This window comes from Anopheles cruzii, chromosome 2 (genome assembly GCF_943734635.1).
Source record: "Anopheles cruzii chromosome 2, idAnoCruzAS_RS32_06, whole genome shotgun sequence".
Lineage (NCBI taxonomy): Eukaryota > Metazoa > Arthropoda > Insecta > Diptera > Culicidae > Anopheles > Anopheles cruzii.
This window is the reverse complement of record NC_069144.1, coordinates 18,617,934-18,645,000: the sequence shown is the minus strand read 5'-3', so window position 1 is coordinate 18,645,000 and position 27,067 is coordinate 18,617,934. Positions and strand designations below refer to the sequence as shown.

At 46.1% G+C, this 27,067-nt stretch overlaps 6 protein-coding genes across 9 annotated transcripts; 2 read left to right on the top strand and 4 right to left on the bottom strand.

The window, feature by feature from the left end:
• The first annotated feature begins 171 nt into the window (after positions 1 to 171).
• Positions 172 to 4,921, top strand: LOC128267546 (DNA-directed RNA polymerase III subunit RPC1). The gene is made up of 8 exons (XM_053004404.1): positions 172 to 215; positions 291 to 1,251; positions 1,318 to 1,524; positions 1,704 to 2,967; positions 3,051 to 3,486; positions 3,549 to 4,076; positions 4,151 to 4,658; positions 4,733 to 4,921. The coding sequence occupies exons 1-8, from the start codon at positions 172 to 174 to the stop codon at positions 4,919 to 4,921; spliced, it is 4,137 nt and encodes a 1,378-aa protein (XP_052860364.1).
• A 47-nt stretch (positions 4,922 to 4,968) lies between these two features.
• On the bottom strand, positions 4,969 to 6,729 carry LOC128278333 (CXXC-type zinc finger protein 1-like). Its single transcript, XM_053017046.1, has 4 exons — positions 6,662 to 6,729; positions 6,465 to 6,586; positions 5,316 to 6,389; positions 4,969 to 5,237 (listed from the first exon to the last, which is right to left on the bottom strand). Exons 1-4 carry the CDS (start codon positions 6,689 to 6,691, stop codon positions 5,015 to 5,017), a joined length of 1,449 nt encoding a protein of 482 aa, XP_052873006.1. The 5' UTR covers positions 6,692 to 6,729; the 3' UTR covers positions 4,969 to 5,014.
• A 664-nt stretch (positions 6,730 to 7,393) lies between these two features.
• Positions 7,394 to 9,094, top strand: LOC128278596 (ensconsin-like). Its single transcript, XM_053017324.1, has one exon. It carries the CDS (start codon positions 7,394 to 7,396, stop codon positions 9,092 to 9,094), a length of 1,701 nt encoding a protein of 566 aa, XP_052873284.1.
• Positions 9,095 to 9,672: 578 nt separating this feature from the next.
• Positions 9,673 to 12,028, bottom strand: LOC128278084 (uncharacterized). The gene is made up of 3 exons (XM_053016739.1): positions 11,882 to 12,028; positions 11,475 to 11,717; positions 9,673 to 11,405 (listed from the first exon to the last, which is right to left on the bottom strand). The coding sequence occupies exons 1-3, from the start codon at positions 11,928 to 11,930 to the stop codon at positions 9,859 to 9,861; spliced, it is 1,839 nt and encodes a 612-aa protein (XP_052872699.1). The 5' UTR covers positions 11,931 to 12,028; the 3' UTR covers positions 9,673 to 9,858.
• Positions 12,029 to 12,587: 559 nt separating this feature from the next.
• LOC128268876 (cyclin-dependent kinase 12) lies at positions 12,588 to 19,059 on the bottom strand. Of its 2 annotated transcripts, none has more exons than XM_053006163.1 (7): positions 17,755 to 19,059; positions 17,249 to 17,686; positions 16,913 to 17,075; positions 15,249 to 16,842; positions 14,779 to 15,167; positions 14,220 to 14,693; positions 12,588 to 14,144 (listed from the first exon to the last, which is right to left on the bottom strand). In XM_053006163.1, the coding sequence occupies exons 1-7, from the start codon at positions 18,941 to 18,943 to the stop codon at positions 13,943 to 13,945; spliced, it is 4,449 nt and encodes a 1,482-aa protein (XP_052862123.1). In that variant the 5' UTR covers positions 18,944 to 19,059; the 3' UTR covers positions 12,588 to 13,942. The 2 variants fall into 2 exon arrangements, with proteins under 2 accessions (XP_052862123.1, XP_052862124.1); XM_053006164.1 differs by having other exon boundaries at positions 17,261 to 17,686.
• A 3,488-nt stretch (positions 19,060 to 22,547) lies between these two features.
• Positions 22,548 to 26,444, bottom strand: LOC128268877 (beta-1,4-N-acetylgalactosaminyltransferase bre-4). 3 transcript variants are annotated; one of them, XM_053006165.1, is made up of 7 exons: positions 26,334 to 26,444; positions 24,899 to 25,083; positions 24,262 to 24,830; positions 23,648 to 24,194; positions 23,456 to 23,551; positions 23,244 to 23,370; positions 22,548 to 23,178 (listed from the first exon to the last, which is right to left on the bottom strand). In XM_053006165.1, the coding sequence occupies exons 2-7, from the start codon at positions 25,024 to 25,026 to the stop codon at positions 23,170 to 23,172; spliced, it is 1,476 nt and encodes a 491-aa protein (XP_052862125.1). In that variant the 5' UTR covers positions 25,027 to 25,083; positions 26,334 to 26,444; the 3' UTR covers positions 22,548 to 23,169. The 3 variants fall into 3 exon arrangements, with proteins under 3 accessions (XP_052862125.1, XP_052862127.1, XP_052862126.1); XM_053006167.1 differs by lacking the exon at positions 26,334 to 26,444 and adding an exon at positions 26,183 to 26,254; XM_053006166.1 differs by lacking the exon at positions 26,334 to 26,444 and adding an exon at positions 26,110 to 26,217.
• Between the last annotated feature and the right edge of the window lie 623 nt (positions 26,445 to 27,067).

Sequence of the window (27,067 nt, the reverse complement as noted above, 5' to 3'; positions counted from 1 at the left end):
TGTACGCAACAAAAGAGAGTTTGTCGGTGCATTTATAATGTACACTCGACTTCTGTCCAATTTTTTGGCCCATAGTAGTTTGCTCTCAGCACGCGGAGTTTGTTTTTTGTCTTGGTTGACAGCAGAGAACAACAATCGTTTTCCAAAGCCGGCAAACGTCTTTAATAAATAATGCCGAAAGAACAGTTCCGCGAAGCAGATGTTATTAAAAAAATGTAAGATCCATTTGTACGCGTCTAGCAGCCTTTAGTTCTTTGCCAACTTGTCTGTTATTCTGTCTCGATCCACAGATCGCACGTTTCATTCAACATCAACAGTGCCCAGCAAATCCAGCAGGAGGCTCACTTGCATGTGGTGGCCAAAAACTTGTACAATCAAAATGCCGAACGTACACCGGTGGCGTACGGTGTTCTGGACCGGCACATGGGTGTTAGCCAGAAGGATGCCACGTGCGAAACGTGCAAGAAAGGGCTAAACGATTGCGTCGGTCACTTTGGGTACATCGATCTAGCGCTGCCCGTGTTCCACGTCGGTCATTTTCGTGCGACAATAACAATACTGCAATCGATATGCAAGGTGTGTTCGCGGGTGATGCTGAAGGAGGAGGACAAGAAACAGTTCGCTGTGCGGTTGATGAACCCGAACCTGTCCTATCTGGCCAAGAAGTCTATCCACAGTCAGGTGTTGAAAAAGGCCAAGAAACACACCAAGTGCCCCTACTGCAACAGCCTGAATGGTCCAGTTAAGAAGGGTCCCGGTTTGATGAAGATTGTGCACGAACCGCTCCGGGGGAAGAAGGCCACCGATCCGCTCGTGACGCAAGCACTCAACGACATGTTGGCGGCGGTCGAGTCCAATCGCGAACTATCACAAACCATAGGACCGTCGTCTCTTACCAAGGAGCTCAATCCGGTGGAGGTGTTGGATTTGTTTAATAACATTCCGAAATGTGACGTACCGCTACTGGGAATGACGTCGGCCGATTCTAATCCAGCTGACCTGATCGTGACACGCGTGTTTGTGCCCCCGGTCTGCATCAGGCCTTCAGTGGTGTCGGAAGTGAAGGCAGGCACAACGGAGGATGATCTCACTATGAAACAGAGCGAAATACTGTTGATCAGCGACGTGATATCCAAGCACATGATGACCGGTGGCAAAATAGAGCTGATACAAGAGGACTGGGATTACCTACAGTTGCACTGTGCACTGTACTTCAACAGCGAACTTTCGGGAATACCACTTTCGCTAATGGTAAATTGTCACACCAGTACATGTTCCGAGCCTTGCAGTAACTCTTGCATTGTTTCCTTTCAACAGCCAAAAAAGCCAACGCGTGGCATAGTTCAAAGATTAAAGGGCAAACAAGGACGTTTCCGGGGCAATCTGTCTGGCAAGCGTGTTGATTTCTCTGCCCGTACCGTAATTTCTCCAGATCCCAACTTGATGATACATCAAGTTGGAGTCCCGGACAGGGTTGCAAAGATTTTAACATTTCCCGAAAAAGTTAACACTGCTAATATCAATGTAAGTATTAAAAAAATCCGTTACGGCGCTGACATGTTCCAGGGCTGTCGCTAAAGCGAAAAAAACCTCAAAAGAACATTTCGCAGCAAAACACAATATTTGTCCCGCTTGAAATTGAAATCCCAACAGCCTGCCGGTTATTTTGATACCGATGTCTTTAAAATTTGTCATTTTTGCAGCGGATGCGACAGCTCATTCGTAACGGAACGGAGAAACACCCGGGAGCAAACTATGTGCAGCAAAAGGGAAGCGCCTTCAAAAAGTACCTCGCGTACGGCAATCGCGACAAGGTGGCACAGGATTTGAAATGTGGCGACATCGTCGAACGGCACCTCATGGATGGTGATGTAGTGCTGTTCAACAGGCAGCCCAGCTTGCATAAGCTCAGTATCATGTGTCATGTGGCGAAGGTTCAACCGCAACGGACATTTCGATTCAACGAGTGTGCCTGCACACCGTACAATGCGGATTTCGATGGTGACGAAATGAACCTCCACCTGCCACAGACCGAGGAAGCCCGTGCTGAAGCGTTGGTTCTGATGGGCAACAAATCCAACCTGGTTACGCCGCGCAACGGGGAGCTTCTGATTGCCGCTACGCAGGACTTTATCACAGGAGGCTATTTGTTGACTCAAAAGGACCAGTTCCTCAACAGAGAGCAGGCTATGCAGTTGGCGGCTTGCATGCTTTCTGGCCCCGATGCCAACATGGCAATCGATTTGCCACGGCCCGCCATTGTGAAACCGCGCCACCTCTGGACGGGCAAGCAGATATTTAGTCTAATCCTGAAACCAAATGCCAGGTCGTGCGTGAATGCGAATCTTTCAACGAAGGGGCGCAACTACACGCGCGGCATGGACATGTGCGTGAAGGATTCGTGGGTCATTATACGGAATTCACAGCTGCTGTGCGGAGCCATGGATAAAGGTACGCTAGGCTCGGGAACCAAAAGCTGCATATTCTACACCATCCTGCGAGACTTTGGCGAAGAGTACGCCATCCGGTCAATGTGGCGACTGGCCCGGATGGCGTCGTACTTTATGATGAACCATGGTTTCTCATTCGGTATCGGTGATGTTACGCCGAGCCGGAAGCTCCTCGAAGAGAAACAGAAGCTTCTCGAGACGGGTTACCGTAAGTGTGATGAGTATATAGCGGAAATGAGAAAAGGAACACTCCAGTGTCAGCCGGGTTGTACCGCCGAGCAAACGCTAGAAGCAGTCATGCTGAAGGAACTTTCCAGCATTCGCGAACTGGCGGCTAAAGCTTGCTTCCGCGAGCTACACCCAACCAACAGTGCCCTCATTATGGCGCAGTCGGGTTCGAAGGGGTCGAACATAAACATCTCGCAGATGATCGCCTGTGTAGGACAGCAGGCCATTAACGGCAAGCGAGTTCCGAATGGTTTCGAGGATCGTGCCTTGCCGCACTTTGAAAAGTACTGTAAGTTTGCTCTCTCAGTCGCATACGCACGGACATTGTGAAGCAATAGTGACGGTCGTCGCAATTTTTTCTCTTTCTTATAGCAAAAATCCCGGCAGCTCGTGGCTTCGTGCAGAACAGCTTCTATTCTGGCTTGACTCCGACCGAGTTCTTTTTCCACACCATGGCCGGTCGTGAGGGATTAGTCGACACGGCCGTGAAAACTGCGGAAACGGGTTATTTACAGCGCCGGTTGGTGAAGTGTCTGGAAGATTTGGTGATACAGTACGACGGTACGGTGCGCAACGCCATCGGCGAAGTGGTCGAGTTTACGTACGGTGGTGACGGGCTGGACCCAGTGTATATGGAAGTGAAAAACAAACCAGTCGACATCGAAAGGCAATTCATGCACGTCCGCAGCGTGTTGCCATCGCGAGCAGAACCTCCGCTGCTTGGCGAAGACGTTTCGCGCATTGCTGAGCAGATCCTGACCAATACAGAATTCGTTGAATGTAGAGCAGATTATCGCAAAGAATGCCTGTAAGTATGTAGCGTGGTGTAGGATTGAATTGATTTCCAACCCGTTCTCTATCCGTTTGCAGTGCGTTTTTGGAAAAGTTTGGCAATCGCTTGGCCTCCATTCAACGGCGTTACCGTGACGGGTCGAAGGTGGGTACGGAAATTGAACGCACTACCACCAGTCAGGTGGAGCAATTTCTGCTGCAAGTGCGCAACAAATATAACAAAGCCGTAACGGAACCCGGCACGGCGGTTGGTGCTCTGGCCGCTCAAAGCATCGGCGAACCGGGCACGCAGATGACACTGAAAACGTTCCACTTTGCCGGTGTTGCCTCAATGAACATTACGCAAGGTGTACCGCGAATAGTGGAGATCATCAATGCCACCAAAGCCATTTCGACGCCGATCATAACAGCGGAAATCATTAACAACACAAGCATGGAGTTTGCCCGCAAGGTAAAGGCCCGCATCGAAAAGACGACCCTCGGGGAGATATCTTCGTATATTGAGCAGGTCTACCGGACCGACGACTGCTTTCTATTGATCAAGCTCGATCTGGATCGCATACGAGTGCTCGGGTTGGAAGTGAACGCGGCAACGATACGATATTCGTAAGTAGGCGGAAACACCTCAATGGCTGTAGGGTATGAAAGGTGAAGTTCCCGTTTTCCCCCTTTACCCGTAGGATTTGCACATCCAAGTTGAAGCTTAAGCAAGAGAGTGTGGAGGTGTACGGGCCGTCGGTGATCATAATTCGTCCGGACAGCAGCAAACACAGTCACTGTTTGAACGCGGAATTGCAACGGCTTATCGTAGCCATTCCCAACGTGGTGATTGCCGGTTTACCACAGGTGTCCCGGGCCGTTATTGCCGTGGACGATTCACGAGGAGCACCCAAGTATCGGTTGTGCGTGGAGGGTTGCGGTTTGCGTGACGTAATGGCAACGTTCGGCGTGATTGGTACGCAAACGAAGAGCAACAACATCCTGGAGGTTTATCACACTCTCGGCATTGAGGCGGCCCGCTCGACGATAATGACCGAAATCACGGAGGTAATGGAAGGACACGGCATGAGCGTCGATCACCGCCACATAATGCTACTGGCTAGCCAGATGACATCACGTGGTGAAGTGCTAGGTATCACTAGGCACGGGTTGGCGAAAATGCGTGAATCGGTATTCAACCTCGCTTCGGTAAGAGGGTAGATTGTAACGGCAAAGGCTTGTTGCTGATTAATGGTATCGTTTGTTTTCTTTCCTTGACGCAGTTCGAGAAAACGGCCGACCATCTCTTTGACGCAGCGTATTACGGTCAGACGGATTCGGTAGATGGCGTATCGGAGCGGATCATTCTCGGAATGCCAGCGTCCATTGGAACGGGACTGTTCAAGCTCATCCACAATCACGACGAAACCAAACTCGAACCAGTCGACGCACCAATCTTCAATATGCTCTAATCGAATTGCACTGAACTAAAGTATGAGATGTATTTTTATTGAGCTTGTCCAACAAAAAATGATGCTAGATTGGTAACCGAAGAATCGCTTATACTAAAACTTTCCCGCACACAGCTTTTCCATTAGCTCGTGATTGTATGTTGAGTGCAACATTAACCCGAGAACGCCTGCTCGCGACGCCATGGCTTGGCGCACCTGACGCTCCTGTTCGACCAATTCGTCCATTTTCAGCCACTGCCTGACGCGTTCCAGGTCAATTTCAGCTCGCCGAATCTTTTCCCAGACGTAGTGCTTAAAACATGACTTTTTCGGTGCCCTATTGGAGTAACAGAATACTTGTAGTTCCCAACTAACCACGGTTAGAATAGGAAATCTTTGGACGCAGATTACTTACCGACAAAATTCCCCTGTCAGCTGGAATACATTTTTCACCAAAGGGCAACCACACACGTCGGTATCGCTCACTTTTGGGTCTTTGCAATGCTCCGGGCACAGGACGCGCAGCCGCTTGCAGTAGGTGTTGCTGGCCGGATTGTAGAAGTCACAAAACATTGAGTTTCCATCGATGCGCGTCTTGAAGATGCTGCCGAAACTGGCCTGGCTTTCATATTTGTTGAAACACTTCTCCATGTGCCGGATGGCAGTTTTTGAGTGTATTTCGTGACCGCATGTTATGCAGTACATCGACATTTCGTCTTCCGCATCCGTATTTTCCAGCGCGTTAGGATCCAGCGTACAGCGTTTTGCACGCTCCACCAGCAAGTCGAGCTCAGCATGCCGCTTGTCGAGTTCGGCCAATGTGGCACGAACTATTGTTTGCTTCATGCGTATCGATTCCAACGCTTTCTTATTCTGCTCCTCTCCCACGGCGGGACTAAGAGACCACTCTTGGATTCGTTGCGGAAGCACCTGAAAGATACGGGTGGTGGCCAGTTTCATTCCGCACTCGTTCGAACAGTATTTCGATTGCGGTCGAGCCGTCATGATGCAGCCGGGTCCGTAGCACTGGCGATCTCCCTGGAGCGCAGGGTTCAAAATAACTTCCGGCGTAAGCGAGCGCCGCCGTTTCTTGATTCTTGCTGCCGCCTTAAACGCTGCACGGTCCTTCTTACGACTGGGGCAGTTGCTACAGATCCGTAACTCGCACCGCTGTTTGCGTCCATTTTTTGTCTGTCCTTGACAGGCATCACAATGGCCGCAGTTTTCCGCGAGACATCCCTCGCAATGACCGCAACGCTTTTCTGACGACGATGAAACGCATGCTGATTTTTCCCTCTTTTTCTTCGTTGGCTTCTTTTCGTCAATATGTGGACCCGGGCCTGGCACAGGCACAAGACGGAACACTGTCTGCAACGATGGGTCGTCTTCCTTGCATCGCTGACAGTAGTAGTGTTTTATATGTTTTGCTTCTTTCTCCGAAACATTGATGCAGTCGCCGTGGTACCACTCTTCGCACGCATCGCAGCAGCTGTAGATAATAGCAGGAAGCGATAAAAGAAGGCCATGATTTTCCAGCTCTTCCTTCCAACAGTTCTTCACTTACATCATAAACCGAGAGGAATCGGAAGAACGGCAAAGACAGTAGGCTTGTCCATCTTGCTTCAGAATTGTGGCGATCTTACTTTTTCTCTCCGGTAAGTCGAACTCTTTCGCTATCTCCTCTTTCTGCGAATACAAAAATTTGCACCCATACAACAAACAATAACAATCCCAATCTCAATCAACAGACGAATAACTCACGGATTTTTTGCTCTTCTTCGGTTCACTCATTATTCACTTCCTGTTTGCCAGTGATTTCTGTGTAATAAACAAACTATTTTTATTAAAGAATGTCCCAAAGCAAAATAGCAACAAAATATCACATGTCAAACGAACGTTGAATGTCATTTGGAGAACGTGGGAAATTAGCATGAAATATTTCAGTTATTAGGTTGAAATATTCGTGGTACTTTTTTAAAACGTCGTTATGTTAACTCAAATATGCATGCAAATCGCACATGACTACCTTTATAAATACTTTTACATACAGTAAGAGTATTGAAGCACTGTAACAGAAACCTCTACAGTCGGCTTAACAACCTTCCCTTCCAAAAGATGCGTTTGACGAATTCAAATTTAGCAACTTACCTGCACGCTGTAGGAATCCCAACGACTACCCAGTAAACCACATCAGCGAATGCGTAGCACCGGAGGGCACACCTACGATCCCGGAATAACCGACGGACATATCGTAGAACAATGTACGCCAATGACAACGCCGATTTTATAACCGCGTACCTGCCCGATAAACCTACGATATTGGACTCGGTGGACAGATTGTACCCCGCTACGACGGTAGACAAAAGCAGCTTAACGTAACGATCGTTTACCAGGTAGGTTGAGTTAAGTTAAATATACGAAATTTACATATAACAAAGCTAGTCGTTGCTAATGTTTCGAAGAGATCATCCGGGAACTACGGTACCTTTGAAAATGGCACAAATGGAAAACCAGCGTATCAAGAGCAGAAAACAACCACCGATTGAGTCTGGAACCAGGAATGACAACACACAGAAGCAGCCAAGGTATTCTGTGGTCAGCAGAGAGCTGCAAAAGGAACGCGAGCAGCGAATAAAGCGGTTGAAAGAACAACAATACGAACAGCGGCAGAAAAAAATGGAGCATCTGAAACTGCAAGCGATGGCGGAGCAAAAGTTCCGCGAACAGAACGAGGAACAGCGTCTACAACGGATGGACGACTTGCGGAAGCGAGAAAATGAGCGACGCCTACAGGTTGAAGAGCGCCGCCGAGCCATCGTTGCGGCGGATAAGGAACGACGGGAGTATATTCTTCGCAAAACCCGGGAGCACGATCAGCGAATGGAAATCAAACGGCGCAACGAGCGTGACTCGGTAAAGGTACAGTGTCCCTTTGGGTCGTCGACTCCGCGGATGATCGATCGATCCTACGTGGACGATCGATCCAACAAGCTCAGTTCATCTTTCTGCGTGCCTAAGAGGCCATCATTCATCACGAACGCAGCAGCGACCGCCCAAATCAACAACAGCTCTAGATCGTCGCTCTGCACGCTAGGTCCATCCAAAGCGGCAGGTCCTCAGCCTGGACAGATGCCAAAGATCAGTTTGAATACGCCGCGTCCCCTGTCCTGGTCCATGCCAGTGCAACGTAAACCACAACGGACAAGCATCACCGTTCCGGTGATTTCGGGATCCGGTTTGAAACAAAACACACCTGCACCTCTAAAAAGATGTTCCGGAACCTGGGCAATCGGTGCAACTCCCAGCGGAAGCAAGCCTATATTCTCAAGCAGTAGTCCCATCAATTCTTCTGGCACCGAATCATCGACCAGAAGGTCTCTTTTGTTTCGACAGACGGTCGAAAAGTGTACAGCATCCATGATACCAAGACCAAAAAATACGGCCTGTCGATGGCAGAATGTGCCACAGAAGTCAGCCGAACGAACTGCCATCACGCTATCTTCGGTAGATGATGAACACGCCACCATTTGGCAGCATCCGCAGGAGTTGTCGACAGCTCAATTGACAAACGAGGAAAACCACCGGGAGCTTCTCGCTTCGACGGCTGCAATGTCTGTTGCATTACCGGTTCAGCCCGAAACGGTCTCACAGAAGACGTTGGCAGAGGTTCAACTTCCGACCGCAGACTCCAGCGAACGGTCTGAGATGGACGAGACGCTAGTAAAACAACAACTGCAGAAACCAGAGGACCGTGACTCTGCCACCAGTGAAGAAAAAGCCCAACCATCGTTGGCTGAGAGATACCAACCAGAGCGCCGATGGATCAAGGTAGAGGAGCATGGTGGACGGCAACGCATTGAGTGTCCTAAGAAGGAAGTCCGCAACAAGGCTGAGCGTGAGGAAGCTAAACGCAAGGCACGCGAACAAGCAGAACATCAACGACTTGAGCTGATCAAGCGACTCAGAATAGAGGAGAAGGAACGCGAGGAACGCCGGAAGCGCGTGGAAACAATCATGTCTCGCACCAGGACTACAGAATCGACCGACAGCACCCGAATGAAAAACAAGGAAAACGGGACGGACAACACCATGTACAAAAGTAAAATTGATCGCTCGTCCTTCCCATTCCTAGTTGACCATTTTGATGACACACTTCATCGGCCGATATCACCGGCGAGTTTAAACGGTTTGTAATAGGGAAGGTGATAAAAGAATTTGAAATACTTCGTTACTGATACGAGGACGACGTACTACTGTGAAATAAAAAAATGGCAGAACTTGGTCGTAAGTTGAAACCAATTCCATCTTTCTAATTCTATTGCAATTAACGAAATTGTTTAATTGTTCCTTCTTCAGCTACGTTTTTGATTTTGGTCACTAACTCAAAACGTCCACTTAGCTTGTCTTTGGAGCTTCGCACATAGCATGAAACCCAGTCCGATGAATTCCAGTTTCGTTCGATTCGTTCGATTATACAGAATTTTATGTTTCGTTTGTAAGGGAAGCCCCTACAAAAAATTACAATTGGATTGGGAGGTGCAATTTACCGGTACAGGGTTGCAAGGAAGAATTTCATAATAATATTGCATGATGCGGTCAAACAATATTTTTCGCAATACAATATTTTTGGAAATAAATAAAGACCGAGGGGCTTAAGGAGAAACACTACAATAAACAGCCCTACCACACAGCAAAAATGAAAACAGGCGAACGAATTAAAAAATGAGGTAGTGAAGGCACTATCCATTTGATTAATTTATTTTCTTGTGGCAGACATTTCTTGTGGTACATAATTACAGCTATGGACGGAATGAAGGCACATAATACACGCGAGTAGCGAGTCGCATGTATTGGGACGGATTCAAGCAGATGCTCGGTGACAGAGAGAGAAATGGAGGGGAAACCCTCGTAAAAATCTACTACACTACCCAAAATAGGTAGAACAATTTGAAGAATGACTAAAAAAATAGTTTCAAGAATACTGTCGCTAAAGATATGATAAACGAAGTGACGGTACTACTGAACGGTGCCGCCGAGCGATAAATCACCCACGGAAACACGGTAATAACATTTTCCGTTTCCTTCCACGGATTGGCACCGTCGTCAAAGTGCATCGGGCACTGATCCCGTTCGCGTTCATACTCGGTCATATCGATCGCAACAACAGCACCTTCAGTATAGTTCCACGACGTAACGTCCTGATGAATATGGCAAAATGCGCCAACGGCTTGCGACATCAACACTCGGTTCAAATCTGCCCGCTGGTACACCCAGCAGCGGTACTTCGACAACGGATCAAGATCGTCGTACGTGATGAGGTAGGATTTCAGGTTCTCTTGCCAGAATCCGATGCACTTCATCCGATAGTCTGGATCACTGTAGATATCAACCGGGCGGCCCAGATGGTCAACCGAGAGACAGTAATCTGCATCGATCGCCATTTCCTTCTGATCTACGTCACAAACCGAGAAATCGGAAATATTCTGCTTGCAGCCAATATCCGGTCGGGGACTGAGCGTCACGCCACCGATGATTCTCGTACGGAAGGGGGCTTCACCTTTCTGCGTAAAGTTAAATTTACCCGCCACCGGGCACCGAATCGGAACGGGTTTGGCCGACAAAAGGAGTTCGTAACGCCACTCCTCCTTGTTGGGAAACTGCTTCCATGAGCACACAGTTGAAAAATCGTCCTGAATTACCGCTAACCCGCGTCGGTACCGTATGATGTTATGGTGTTTCGGCACGAAATCGAAGCACACGTAGTCCTTCTGGCAACCGTCTACCGTAAGCCGTGCCATCATAATGCGCGAGTCCCGCTGCTCCCGACACACGTAGATCGTACGGCGGTACCGGGACTGATCCGGTTTGTAGATCTCCACTATGTGCGTTTCATTGATCTTCACGTCACCGTCAACGTTGGCCGTGTTGATCCATTCACCAGTGAAATTCTGCGGAAACCGACAACCGGGCTCGACCACTTCGGCCTTCACAGGCGTGACCCGTAAGCGTTCCGGTGATTTTTCGACCGTTTTCAGTGTATTACACTCGGCCGTAATTGACACTCCCATGTAGAGATCGTCGTCGCGGTTCTTTAGAAAGCAACGATACTTTTCGTCCTTTCGCGATTCCTTCGTATTCGCCACGGCAAAATAATGGTTCTTTCCAATAAACCAATCTCCCAGGCAGCTGTACTCCACCACACCATTGAACGTGTTAGCCATGCCAATGCACTGTTTGTAGGTGATATTAAACTTTTCGTTCGATATCAGAAACTGGGTGCCTGCCTGCTGGCACGAGTGTATCCGAGCATCCGGATGGTCGCACTCGCCGGTAAAGCGAAATCGGTTTTGATAGGCAAACTGCCACACGCCTTCGAGCGATGAACGACAATTTACGGGAATGTAATTTTCATTGAACAGCGTTATCAGCTGCTGGTCATTCGTTATTCCGCGGCACACTCGATCTATCGATGGTTCCTGGTTCCCATCCAAGGTGACGCAAGCAGCTGGAAAACGTTAGTGGAATGTAGCTTAAGAGACTTTGCTTCCAATTCCATTCTTCGCTCAATACTTACATTCAAACTTTTCGAATATGTTCGATGTCCTTGGGAATGCGTGCACACAGTGGTAGCACCGTTTGCCGCGGAATATAAACGTGAAGTTAGAGCCGACCCGCTCCATGCGAATTATCTCCCCCCTGTCGGACATTGTGTGATCGTCGAGTACCGTCAGGGTCGGATTGCCCGTCTCCCATGAGAACCATGATCCTTGCAGGATTTTCGGTATTGTATAATTATACTTTGAAGCCGCGTAGCACACTGCAAGAAAGAGAGGGTCATTTTATTGTTCTCATTTAAAACACATTAGTTTCGGCGCTGAGGTGACGTGAATGTACAACCAAAGTTGACTAATGAATTCTGCTAGGGACACGCCCCGCCCCGTAGTTAGGGACGCTGTCGCCCAAACATAAACACAGCATTACCCGGACACAGCCAAATGGTTAGCAGCAACAAACACCACATTGACTTCATTGGCAAGCCGGCTCGTTTAACACTATAACTGTTGCACTAATCTACTGATTAACAAGAAAATTTCGGCCGAAATAGGAGGACTGCAACCGAAACAGGCGTTGTTATTGAACGGAATGCTTCGACGCTGCGTGATTCACATGAAATGTCAAATATGACAGCCATGCGTTACAATTCCGTTTGATAGTTGCACGCAAGTGTAACGCCAAACGACGGTTTCGCAGTGAGTTGTTTTGGGTGGGGGAGGCTTCGTTTGCTCGGCGGTTAAAGAAGCCGGTAAAGTAAGTACGTAAGCAATGTAAGATATATTAAAGTAGTATTCAAATTTTACTCATACGTTTGTACATAAAAATCAAATATTAGAGTTGGATCATTTTGCGCCGTGGCTTCCAACCAATTCTCCTTCTTATTGAATTTTTAAGGCGCAATGAAGGCATATTTACTCCGAACGCCGCAACATAATCTCTTTTCTCCGCACATTTGTTAGATATAATCGTTGGATCTGTACCAGGTTTTGTATCCCGATACGGCCTCGTGGGCAGCTTCGTTTCGTTCAGGGTCTTACTTCTTTTGAAAGTAGAAATTTGAAATTGAAGCACGTATTATCTCGTATGTGTTTAATGAATCTGTTTTTATTTGTGTATTTTTTCGTTAGTTCTTCTCTGTGAAACTTTCGTCACTAGCATGTTGCTTGATAAACGGCGTCGGCGTCGTCTCAATCAAATCAGTCACGCAACCTACTCAACACATTTGCCAAAATTGCTCTGCTGCGCTTTCCATTGTTTTATTGAAGTTATTGATATTCCTTACCCTACCACTCTTAGTTCAGTATCTGTTTCTGATAATCCGTGTTGTTGTCGAACAAAACTTCGTTCTTTCAACCTCACAATACGCGGCGATACACTTCCTTTCGATCAAATGAGCCAATCCCGTTTTCTCTTCAATTATACCTTCAATATATTTCTGAATCCGCAGTACACCGATGAAACTGGCCTCCCGTTAAGATGGACGAGGACGCAATAAAGCTTTCCGTCGATCGAACATTCCTATTGAATACAAAACACGCCAATCGATGTAACGCCCTTCCTTTTCGTTTACTCAGTATCTACCTGTTTTGCTAGTTTTGTTTTTTTTTTTAATTCCTAAGACACTTCACGATGTTGCTCGTTTTGCCGTTTGGCGCTTCGAGGGTCTTTTGGACACAGGGTCAGATAGGTTGTGCTCGCTGCCTTACGGAAATTATGTTAGCATGTTAGCGCCTTCTGGAGGCAGCTAGGCCCACGCGAACCAGTGTGCAAATTTGTGAAAATTTATATAAGTAAATGATAATGCAAGCACGCACCCTCCTTCGATCCACTACACCGATTCTGGCGGAGGGAGACCTCGTGGTATTATTACTTATCGTGTCCTTTTAGTACGTCTATTATTCGCATAATTTTATACAATTATATAGAAGAGGCATCAAGGTTGAACGACGTATCCGGATTTTATGGAAGGAAAACGAAAAAAAAATGGAGAGATCGGATTTCCGATCCATCGAATATTGACTGTTGACAATGTTTTCCGTCTTTGCCTTCTTCATTCAGGTGACAATGGGTGCTTTGTATCAGCAATGAAAGGAAAAAGCCATTGTGTGCTTTTTCTACGTGTAAAAAGTATTTATGCCCACTATAGTACGAGCAACGATACACTAAAATATGTACATGAGTGCGATGTACATTCATTTCCATATGTATGTACAATTTTCAAAGAAGGGAATAGGAAAGAAATATAACATGAAAGTAAAAACCTAATTGTTCCCTATAGTATGGACCGCTGACCACCGTTACGAAGTGATCACGTGGAAGGAAGTGGACTACCTGGGCAAACGTTTCGTTGGCGCCAATTTGCTTGTTTCTAGGGTACGAAAACTTTCCTTTACCCGGCATCCGTAAACGTAGCTTGATGCGATAACCGCTAAACGCTAACCGCACCCTTTGGTACCACGGTGCTTAAAATGCCCAACTTGGTGCCATTCAGAGCATATTCACACTTGTCGGTGCAATGCCGCCTACACCAGGAACACCCATAAGACTATCCAACTTGACGGTGCTACTGGATGGCTTGCCGGGCGGAAGGTTTTGCGCTGACTCCTGTTGTTCGCGAAGCTGTCGGCGCCTTTTCTTAGTCCACAGCTCGTGACAGTCCTGCCACGTGGGCAACTTCGGAGGTGCCAATCTGCGAAGGAACAAAAGAAAGATTAACCATGCTTCTCTGTCGCCATTGTTCCAGAATTTCCGTTCGAAAACTTACTGGTCAGGTATCACATTCTTTAACCAACTCGACTTCAGCGCGTCCTCGGCGGTAACGCGTCGGTCGGGGTCCAAAACCAGCATGCTGTCGAGAAGGTCGAGCGAAGGTGTGGGCATGAACATAAAATCTTCCCTCAACTTGCGTCGGTACTGTTTCTTGGATTTCAGTGTATGAAACAGCGGTAACTTAATGACGTTCGCCCAAACGGCCGGCGTGGGTGTTCCGCAGAGGCGTGAAATCATTTCCAGCTGGGCCGGTTCCTGATTCGCTTGGAAGAGCGGTTTCTTCAGAAACAGTTCACCGAGAATGCAGCCACAACTCCAAACATCGATCGCGGGGCCGTAGCGTTCTTCACCGAGCAGCAATTCTGGCGGTCTGTACCACAGCGTGATCACCTTGTTGGTGTACGGGCGCTCCCGATTGTCCGCGTTGTAGAGTCGCGCCAAACCAAAGTCAGCCAGCTTCACTTCTCCGCTTTAAATGAAATTCAGTTCGGAGTGGGTTAGCAACTCGCTTTGCAACGGGTATTCGACATCAACCAGCCATAAGACATACATACCGATTGTTCATTAGAATATTGGAACACTTGATATCCCGGTGTAGGAAGTTTTTCTTGTGGCAATAGTTCAGGCCATCCAGCAATTGGCGCATTATGCTGGCATTATTCTGTTCATTGAAGTCTACCAGACCGGACTCGAGCAGTCCCATCAGGTCATGATCCATGTACTCGAACACCAGATAAAACGCTCCCTTGTCCTTGCGAAACTCGAGGGCGTCCTGCTTGTCCGTTACGATTTCCCTCAAGTTCACTATGTTCTTGTGGTTCAGCTGGCGGAGAATCTTGATCTCGCGCACTGCCGTGATGGGGAAGCCCTCCTTCTCATGTTCAAGGCGAACTTTTTTCAGCGCGACCAGCTCTTTCGTTTGCTGATCTTTCGCTTTGTAAACCTTTTATAAGGTACGTGGAGGAAAAACAAAACGATACTGAACTGTAAAATACCAAGAGAACGCGGCCTACTATGAACCTACCTGACCATACGTTCCTTCACCTATCTGGTCCAACATCTCGAACACTTCGACGCATCGTTCACCCCAATCTTTACCGCCGGAAGCTGACATAGGTGCGGTCATACTGCGCGAATGGCGCCTGCTTAAAATTCTTGGCCTAGGCTGAGGCGCGGCCGGTTTTGCAGCCCCCGTACTCTGTACCGGCGTTGTCGAGGCCGAGCTGCCAATCTTGTAGCGATTGTTGAGATTGGTAGTATTGTTGTTGTTGTTGTGACCGGAAGAGGACTGCTTTTGCGCCGATGCATCGCGATGGCTGGAAAGTATTGGGGAGCCCAGCTCTTCGTCACCGCTTAAATCTTCCGAGCCCGGTACCATCGGTGGCATCGGTAGATTGAGCAAACCTTTCTTAGTGCTCCCGGTGGCCGTGGTAAACGCGGCAGCCATTGCCGCTACATTGCTAGTGCCAGTTTTCGCGGCCTGATCACCTCGCAATTGCAACTGTTTGCTGACAGCACCGGTAACGGCCAGTTGCGGTACACCGCCAGTCGTCGTTAGGGTAGGAATGGCCATTACTTTCATACTCACGGCCACGGGGCTGATGGGCCCGGGTGGACTCGGTGTCTGCGCACCGACCAGCTCGGCAACGTTCACTCCCGGTGGCATTGGGAGTTTGGTGAGACTTTTTGGTTTCGAAATGGGCGCGCCAGTGAGGTTCGCACTGTGATTGCCCGCGTCCATTGATGCTGACACCGTTAGGTCGACTTTGCCCGTCAGTGGCTCGTTGGAAGCGATGGCGGGAACGGGCTGCTGATGGGGATGCATAGCGTTGCTGCCGCTGTTCATTATCACAGGTATTCGTGAGTCAGGAACGGTGCTGTTGAAGGTCGCGTTCGTCCCATTGCTGTTGACGGTCCCGTCATAACAATGGCCACTGCCACCGCCAATGACATCGATACGACAGGACAGAGCACTGCGAGAATCGACCTGATCGCTTCGCGGCCCCATCTCTACTGCCGGCATTGGTATATCGATGAGGTTCGATGCAAGCGTACCGACATCGGCACTGTTGCCGTCTTTGAATCCGTTGGAGTTCGATCCCAGGCCACCATTGTTACCCTCTCCCACCGAGATGCAATCGTTCGAGACACTGTTTTCGTTGTCGATTGTTGATACGCTGCCAGCAGTATGGGCGTTTAGAGCCGCCACACTGCTGCTGCTGCTCGGAGCGTCATGTTTCTCTTTGTTCTCCAAAATTTCCTGCAGGGTTTTCTTGCGCTTGTGCTTATCCTTGATGAGCTCGGCGAAAAAGCTGGTGTCGGTGATTTTTTCCTGCAGGTCGAACTTTTTCGCTGAAGGCATCTGCGGTGAGCGCGACCGGCTGCTCGAGAACCGCTTACTGGCGGACGCAGGTGGCGATCGACGAGGGCTTCGTGAACGATGGCGCGAACGAGACGTTGAGTAGCTACTTCCACCTGCACCACCGCCGGTTCCACGATCGGGCGACGGACTGTAGTACCCTTTACGTGACGACCTGGACCTACTACCACCGGCAGCACCTGTCACCACCGGGGATGGTGTCCTTCGCGATCGCCGATTGCTGCTCGGACTCGGGCTTCTAACGAAAAATAAAGAACATTGGTGGCAACCAGAAAAGGTGACATATGCATATGGCAGCGCACACCTACCTTAAACTATATCGTTTCTGCGTGTCTCCTCCCCTCCGGTCGTCAGAGTCACGTTCTCGTTTACTGTGGCTCCGTCCGTCTTTCCGGTAGTAGTCTTTCTCTGGCGGCGACCGATCACGACGGCGCTTCGACGGTGGCGGAGTGTACGGCTTATGTCTGCCATCTACGATACATTAGATAATATTTTTACACACTTAACGAACACTATGCCCAATGGTTCAGTATTGTTTTAGGAGTTTGAGGCTAGACTGTGGGGCTCTAGACAGTCTACGTGAACCATGTTCTATTACATTTAACAGAAATAAAAATAATAAAAATCTGCAAATAATATCTTACAAGGTCCCTTACTTGGCGAAGGCGTCCGCCGGAGGATATGCCTTCGATCGGTTGATTGACTGCGTCGCCTGCTGCTATCTCGGTAGCTACCTCCTCTGCTGTGGTGCAGTACTGATGGCGGAGGACTATCCAGATCGATAGGGCTTCCAAGATGTTGCTGGCAGCGTTCCTGATACGACGAAGAGACAACCTTTTTGTGGCCAGCGACCGGCGGAGTGTGGGGCGACGAGATGTAGAGTTTGCGGCTGCTAACACTTCCACTACCGCCCGTTGCGTTCGAGGAGCGGTCGCGGTCGCGGTCGCGGTCTCGATCGCGATCACGATCACGATCACGGTCGTGTTCCACAGAACTGTGACTGCGAACCGTTACGTCACGATCGTACGGACTGTTCAGCAAGTGGCGTGTCGAATGGTGATGTTCTAACAAAGGAGGGGTTCCTGGAAAATGTTGCGCGATTGAACCGTGTTAGTTTATCGTGATGGTGAAAAAAAAATAAGAATCTCACCGGGAGACACAGGGGTGAGGCTGGTATCATTGTGAACTGGCGTATAGGACTTGCTGCCAACGTCGGGGCCACCGTAGGGCGATGACTGCTTCAAGGGTGGCGTCAGCGATTCCAGCAGTGAGTCTTCGCTTTCAGATATGGTCTCTACACTTGAGATGGATTTGGTGCGCTGCTTCTTTTTTCGCTTCTTAGTCTTCTTGTTCTTTTTATGTTTTTTTTCCTTTTTATTTTTCTTTCGCCTCCGACTAGACGCAGCGGCCGTTTCGTCATCATCGTCCTCAACATCGTCGTCGTCTTCATCCTCCAGCTCTGCGGCATTGATCGTTGCGTTTCTGGCATCCTGTGTCCTACTATCGTCGCCCGTGTAGTCCTCATGTTGCATTGCAGCTTCTTCGTCATCTTCCTCTTCATCCTCCTCAACCATAGGACTCGCCTCCAGCGGCTTTTCCCTACGAACCTTTGCTCGACTCCGCTGTCCACCGTCCGTGGTAGAACTGTGCTTGATACGATGCAGCTTCATCGATGACGCATCGGACGAGTTAGAATTTATCCGTTTCGACCGACTAGACGAGCTGCTGATTGATGAAGTGGCAACTATAGTACTACCAGTGATGAAGCCTCTCCGATTGCTCCCGGCGGCATCATCGTCCAACGTTGGTGTATTGCTTCGCTTTTCCGTGGTCCGGTTCCAGCGCTTTGACAGTTTGGTCAATTCACCGCTTGCATCGCGATTCGTTCGCTTCAGGCTTTTGTGCCTGCGGTGCTTGCTTGCTCTGTCGTCATTATCATCTTCATCGGCACTCAGCGGCGACCCTCCTCCATTATCGCCATCGGGGCCACCACCACCACGATCGCCGGCGTCGGTGACATCGGTTTCTATTTCCCCCGCTTCCGGGGCGGAAAAATCGTCCGAACTAACGTCGGAGTACTGAACGATCGCTACGTCCCCGAACCCGCCACTGCTATCGTCATACACTTTCGGCCGGCTCGATTTCCGTGTCCGCCCCACGGCCCCCACTCGTCCTCCCGTATCGTCGCCAAACGATGCGGACGAAAGATCGTCCACGTCAGTCGAGGGGTGCCGTTTGCGCTTCGATTTTTTGCTGCTCTTTCGCGAATGTTTCTTCGCATGCTTTAAACGGGGGCCCTCGCCACTTCCACCGTGGTCTCGCTCACGTTCCCGTTCCATTGCCGATTGATAATGTTGCGATGGATCCGATGGCAACAATTACATCAGTCGGTCGCGGCTGCCTTTCGCTCGGCGTTCCTTATTCTGTGAGCCGTTTCAAAGCATTCGTTCATCAATCCGTCACTCGTTCCATCTGTTTCTGGTGTCCGTGGCGTGTGGCTCCGCGCCTCTGATACTGTTTGTTGAACTGACCACTCACTGAACTGACATTTGCTCCACAGTCCATCTACAACCACTTTTCCCGGTCTGGAAATGAAATATAGACCAAGAGAGACATTAATGGAGTACATTCGTTTGTGATATAAATATGTCACCATATTTATATGTCACCATAATTTGATGACATAGAATGATATGTAAATATGTGATAAATTACCGAACGCGAAACCTAATGATGTCTGATATTGCTTGACGCAACTTTTCAACACTGCAAGATACACAGGACGGATCGAGAAACAGGTCGAATTCAGGCTTTCACCTACCGTCAAAGTACGCGAATGGAGCTGGAGTCCCCGCTGGAAAATGGGGTGCGTAGGTATCCCGTTATATGGACTTGTGATGTGCGCTTGTTTACGGCGAAGGGCGAAGGGTCCAACAATGTTCACGCCCAGTTGGATTATCAAAAGGACCCGACCATTACGTGGATGTCCCAGTAAATGTCCCGAATCGAATCGAATGCTACCCTCAGTAGATCAGCGGGAGCTGTGACGCACCGAATATGTTGATTTCCGTGTTGTGGTGCACCGAACAGACACATCCAAGTGGTGTTTCTCACGTTGCTCAGCACTCTGTCCGTAGGAATATCACTAAACTTTTTCACACTTCAGTTTTCATTCTCCTGCGAATCAGCCGAGCTGTCTTAGGAACGTACGGCCGCTTCTTTTACTACGTAACTATTGCACTGCAGATTTTGCTCCTTTTTCTTCTTTACATATACATGATTTCACTCGCGTGTCTCAGGACGGAACCGAACCACATCCACAGCAGAACTTTAGTTTTCCTTCCGTTTTCCGCACGCTGGTCGAGTTTTCCGACCATCACGGGCCATTGGGGCGACAGCGGACAATAAGATTTGCCTCGTTTTCTATGTGTAACCGTGCCTGGTTGCGATAATAGAGCTTGGAAAAAATGGTACGCACTGCCGAGCGCTCGAATAATTAGTGCGTTTGTTGGCTAACGCTCGTTCGTTCGCAAAACGCTTGCGTTTAGCGAATGCGGAGCAAAAAAGGAAAACATGCGGATGAAAATTTGCAAATCTTTTCATCAGCAGGCAAATCAAAAGCGGCGTAAAAGAAAGGAATGCATTCCGTGATCTCAATATGGCGCAAAGGTAGCTATCCGAGTATCCGAATGACAGCCGTGAGGAGGGTCGAGTCGCTGCGTTGAATGTGTGGAAAGACAGAAAACCAGCAAACCGCAACTCACAGCAGCAAGCTGTCACTTTTGCTTGACAGCAGCGCCGGCGCGCGGTGTGTACAGCCAAGGTGTGAAGCTGGCATCAAATTTCTAAGAAATAACCTTTCTCCCAATCGGGATCGGCATTCCAGAATCGGCACAACTGCTATTGTAGTATATTCTAAACGGTTTCCAAAAATGTGTCCAATTATTCTGATGGGATCACCAATCTTCCTATAGAAAATGTCCACCAATTGTTGATAAATCACTGTCCACACTTCCATGCATAATGACGTGTGTTTGAGAGTTCAGGAATTATTTCCATCTGACTATGAAGTCGATATGTTAACTATTCAAACAAAGCGAACTTTTAAACCGATCCCATTTCGCTAAATTTTCTTGAACGACCTTATTTTCAAGTGTTGCTCCCGGAAAATCTGCTGGTCAACTGGTTTAGATACTGGTTTGTATGGTATGACCGAAGTCACAGGAATGCGATTGTTCATCGCCCTTTATTAGTTCCAAAAGTGTACTAATATAATAAGAAGATTGTTAAACTTAGTATGTTGTTCAAGAATGAAACCTGGATTTTGCTGATCGATGGTCCTAGCTGTCAATTTAACCGGCAGAATAATTCTTATTTGCAACACTGGCTTGTCAATACTTACTAATGGCAAAAAAGTATAGCTATCGACGGCTACAAATTTGAATAACGAATAGTTTTCCATGTTACTGTAATAAACGAATTTGCCCGGTTTTATACTTGCACACATAGTACTGGCTTCAAAATTTACTGTGCAATAATAATGTTTGCCGTAGCACATCAAAGATAACCGATCCAAAGGCATAATAATACCTGCGCAATTCATACTGTGATACAACCGAAAAATATTATAAACCTGTTAATCATTAAATTGTTACTGTTTATTTTATTATTTAATACCTTTGAAGTACTGGCGCATTTCGCAAAGAGGATTCTTAGAACATTTTCTATTTCTTATGGTTATTGATCATTTGTTTGATAAACCTTGTTGGTAATGTCAATACGATATCTAACGCGCAGCGTATTAGCTAAATATCGAATAAAACACCATTTGAATTCAAGATAAAACATTGTACTTTGTTCTTGACACAGACAAAATCTATGCAACATAACCCGTACTGGTCCTTTCAAGAATGCTTTACTTTATTTAAAAATAAAAGGTTTTATCGATGCAAAGTATGCCCATTCACATGTTCCTAACAGTAAAAACATGGCTTGGCCTTGGCCATCGATCAGCAAAGATAACGGATTGAGAAAAGATCAACACATTAAGTTGAACCAAAAGAAAGTTCGCGATTCAAATTATTAACAAGATTACCATATTTTATACCATATTTTATCATATTTTCGAGAGATTCAATAATACTTTTTATATTGTAGAAGATAATTGAATTATAATAATTCCTTCTACAGTAATAACTTCGAACTCCTATCGCTTTTGCTATAAATTAAAAAATGTATACTACGTATAAATTACTATGACGAACGATTTGCAACATACGAGAGAAGGGCTTTTGATGTGTATTTTTGTGGAGGAGAGTAAAACAATCAAACTACAAACAATTATCAATTACAAACTTTTCACGGACGCACTATCTCCGAAATACGCCCGTACTTTAGAATCGTGTTTTACTCGTGTTGCTTTCGTAACCGCTTAAGTTCAATTCATTTTGTCCGGACGGAACGGAAAACATAATATACGCTACTTATTTTGCTGCCTCGCACATATTTGACTGGCGAACTCAGCACCGTACAACTGTTAGCCCTAAAATCCTCAATCCGAGTGCACTCTAATTAAAGCTCCATTTCAATTTATTGTTGTGCGTACGTTTGTTTTTCATTATAAATTCTAACAAGATTCACCATTATATAAAAATTCGTCGTCATTGCATCGTCGCTCTGTTTCAGCGCCTTTAGATTTGTTCATCAATCACTTTGGCGCCTTGTTGTTAAATTGGAAAATCATAAAGCATATTTCATTGTCATGCGATTCAAGCTTTGTGGTAGAAGGATAAATGAAAAGGCAAAAAGATTTCATCCAGTCAAGAATGAGTTTGATCGCTAACGTAACGTAGTATTGTCGACCAGATACTACCAAAGAAAGAGTAGGAGATACAAAATAACTTACACCTAGACCTCAACTTTTAATAAAACCACTGGAACTGTTTAACTCTACACAAATCCCGTTTTACTAACGGCGCCCAATTGGTCATTGTTCAATAATAACTTTTTCTCGTACACTCTCACTTTGATGGTGGTTTATCACATTTCTGATTGAGGATAAATAAAAATGTGGCGAAAAGATTCTTATGTAACTTGAACATTACTTAAATTTCGGTCCTTAATTTTGTGAGAGATTTTCGTCTAGATCAAATAGCTGCAGATAATATTACCATGAGTCCGTGTAAATGTATGCAGACTATCTTATAAGTAAACCTGACATTTTTCATGAACACAGCAACTACCAACAGTCAATAATACGAAAATATCCACGTGCAATTGAAAATGACTAAAAATTTGATGAAACATTTAAACTGGTGGTTTAAATGACATTAGTTAGCTATTCGAATAAATTGTTGATCTCCGTCCATTTCATCTGTGGAAGACCCGAATGCGAATCCAGACAACTCATATTGTTCACGCTTTGTAGCGTGCAGCAGTTCCCTTTTCTGGTGTAATGTGAAAAGAACACTATCACATGATGATCGAACAAAGTATGAGTGGAGTTTTAAATTGATTTTCATTTAGTTTCAATTTATCCTAGCCAATCTGCTAGAAACGACAATCATCAGCTGCCCTGTAAAGTAAGTAATTGTTAGCGTTTTTCGCGTGATACCTATAACAAAACTTAACTGTACATACATCGGGTGAAATTTCCACGTGAACCCACGTGTAAAGAGGTTTCTTGATTAGATTCACCACTTGGTAGTGCATCGAGTTCAGCCCATCGCTGTCGAAACGCTTCGCACCGTTTACTAATTTCTCATACCTATCGTTCGGAGAAGAAAGAAACCAGATTAGTTCGCTTGTAGAACTATAATACTAATCCACCTTAGAATAAACCAAGAACGTACCGTTTTGGATTCGCTTTTTCCTTCTTATGACTGAGCATCGTGTAGCGAGCTATGTTTACAGGATACCGTGCAATGTGGAAGCCAACGTGTTTCAACCTTGAAAGAGGCAACGTATAAGACACAGAAAACAGGCGGGACGGTGGTACGGGAACGAAATTTATCGCCAAAATTGTCTAGGCAAGATGCACTAACCTGTTCGACATGTCGTCATCTTCACCGCCCCAGCCCCAAAACGAGTTGGAAAAACCATTCACCATGCGGAACTGTTTCTCTGTCATTGCGGACACTCCGCCAAAGATAGTACTATAGGGCAGCTTAAAACCAAACGTATCCACCGCCACGGACATGTGGCGTGGTTGATCAGGACATGTGTAGAGATTCCTGTCATCCATCGGCAATAGATCGATATCATGGAACACCATGCACTCCCAGTTCTTCTGCTTCATTGACTCAACGAAACCAATGTTCATGAGTGCAGCCCTGTTAAAAGAGGAGCCGGTTGTTTGCTCCACGATGTAAATACCATATTCGAGCTGCTGCTTCATCAGGAACGGATGTATATTTTTAAGGAAGATCGGAAGGTGTTGCTCACGATCACGGTACGGTACAATGATCGCAACACGATTTCTCGCTGTACAGTCCGTTGGTGCATACTGCCCACCCGGTTGCAACTTTCCACTATATCGGCTTTCTACCATATTAAGTGGTTCATATGTTACGTCCACTTCGATGGGGCCATCTGCATGTGGTAGAAAACAGAGATGTACAAACCATGACGCAAAGCGACGTGATATGCTCATGCTTACCGAGATTTGGTGGAATAGGTGGACAACTGTTAATGGTAAACTTATCTACCAACGAGTTCAGCATCCCGTCATCAGTTTGTGCATCGGAGTGCAAAGTATCCTCCCGAATGGGAAGAACTGTAGATGACGCGGCCGCACTTTCTATAGTTACATTGCTTTTCTCCACCATAAAATGTTGGAATTTGAGTTTCAATAATTTGTTACTATTAATACTACTGTTGTTGCTATAATTAGCTATTCTACTGCCAGAGGAGATAACATATGCGGAATTATTGTGTATCTTATTTGAAGACGAGTTTAGGGCAGCCAAAACCGGGCCATTGACAGAGCTCATCGCAATTTTTCGTGTGAGGTTTGCCTGTGACTCGAGGGATACCGGTGTGCTATTCGTAACACCAAACGTATTATTGTGCGTTTGTAACACTGTCTCATCAGCTCCTAACGACCGATTCTGATTGGAATGGTTATTATGTTGTGATGTTAAGTTTCCATTTTCGGCCACCTTATCCTGTCTGTCTGCGGAGTGCTTCTCACCACTACCGTGTGTTCTCTTTGGCCAGTGCGTTGAACTGCAATTAGAGATCGAGTGTAGAAGTCAATACTAATTAAGTGCCAGAACCATTTGCTGTCCCAGTACCCGAATCGCGTCACGCTGCTTGGAGCCGTTGATGAGTCCAATTTCGAATTTAACAGATTCAAAAGAATGAGTAGGAAACCAGCTACCAACACCGCCTTGATAAGAAGCGTGCGGTTACAGAGCGCCATGGGTCCATTTATGGAAGTTTAACAACCTGAGAAATTGAATCGTCTACTGATGCAGTACTGCAATTAAAGAGTAGAATAAACAGCAAGTTTTAATATTAGAAAAAAAACAATAAAACAAAAATAGTTTAGACGGCCACCCCATAATCATAAGAAATATTTTTGTAACTCATCTTGAATTGTAGTTAGTTAAAGTTTCAATGCGAAATTGGATTGGAACTGTGACTTAATTTTATAAGCAATCTTAAAAGTGTTGGATCTTATGTGTTGGAAAATATGGATCTTGCAGGTGGAATGAATAACACACTCAACTTAGATTTCTATTTGAAATGGTTGCCCAACTATTTGTTAAGCAATTGGCAAATGTACTTGCAATAGCCACACATAGAACTGATAAAATTGAGTGGGACCGTATACAGTCTTATCATGTTTTTTTAAATATATATATAAAACAAACTAAACACATGATAAACTACTGCTGATAACTGCAGATAAGTGTGCATCAAATCTGATTCAGAGCACCATAATATTTCCATTACAGTGCATTTATTAAAAAATCGATCTGTTTTTGAACTGATGACAGATTTTGTTTTCAGTTTTACAAATATTTCTGTCTTTGGTACATATGATGATTGCCAATAATAAAAACTCAACAACAAATCTTTAGCAAGGGCAATCGTCCCGGTAGTGATAACTTTTACTAGTCACGTTAGTATATCGTTATATCATCATATCTCATCTAAAAACTTATTTACTTATTTATTATGGTCTTTGAAATTGAGGGATACTGTAGCTTAGTAGTTCGAAGTTAGTTGATGATTCGCCAGCTTAGATAAAAAAGACTACCTTGCAAAGGCAAAGCTGCACTGTTTATGTTTAACTACTCTGAACATGTTTTGGCAATGCATTTTTTTCCTTGCGTGTTTTGGAGATTTTCAGAGTCCTATGCGATGATCGTGGTGTTTTTATCTTCAGTGTATCTCAGCTCATTGTTTTCACTATTATTCATCCAACAACATAGAAGACAAAACCGCTAAAACATAAAATATTACGATAAGCTGATAGTCCAAATCAAAATTCGTAAACCTTTTGTAACTACACGCTGCAATAGAGTGTTGCACAACAAAAACACAACCAACATGACCAACACCAAAACTACCTTCCCGTTTGGAGTACTGTTAGCATAAAACACTTAACACTTCGAGGGGCTTTGAAGAATAAACATCGCTAGCTGGTGTTGTACAGGAAGAGATAGCGAAAAGATTCGTTCATTATCTAGAACCTTAACAAACCCCATCAAGAAAACCTACTGAACACAGCAACGGTGGTGCTAGCGCACCATTTGTAGAAACTTTATCAGAAGAATCCATAGACATTGATCGGCTTCAGCCATTCACAACATCATAACACAACAAAACATTTGACAGTTTGCCTTTCTTTTGACTTTCTTTCTCGGTTACACCATTTACAGTACATGCCGAAAGTTAATTTCTTTCGCAATTTCTTTTGCTCATTACCACACGAAAAAAATTTCACGAAAATTAGATTGAAAGTGGGCATGTCGAGAGCCCTATTTGCACGAATGAATAAACACCATGTGTTACACATTTGCATCAACATTTAACTTGTATGTACAGGAAGTTTCATTAACGATACATGATTTCATTTGGTTAAAAAAAACGGCTTCGATGATTTTTTGAATGTTTGATTCATGGCATTTTTGTGAGCAAAACAGTTTTGGTAAAATGTTGACCACGATTGGCTTGGCAGTAGCTCGTTCGGTCGACCGATTTTTGGGTCTTAAGGTTATCAATAGTTGGTGGTTTGTTCGTATAACATAAATATCGATTGTGGCTGACGCTGTATGGCGGCGACATACTAATACTACGAATATCGAAGTTTCAGGAAAACTATTGTGGCTAAGAACTGTTTGTCTGTATCAAGCTTAAACGGAATTTGATAAAGCGCGGGTTCATCCATTTGTCAAATGAAATGTCACTTTCTCACAAAGCGCGGGCTTTCGTTAGTTTTGAGCTTGATGCGC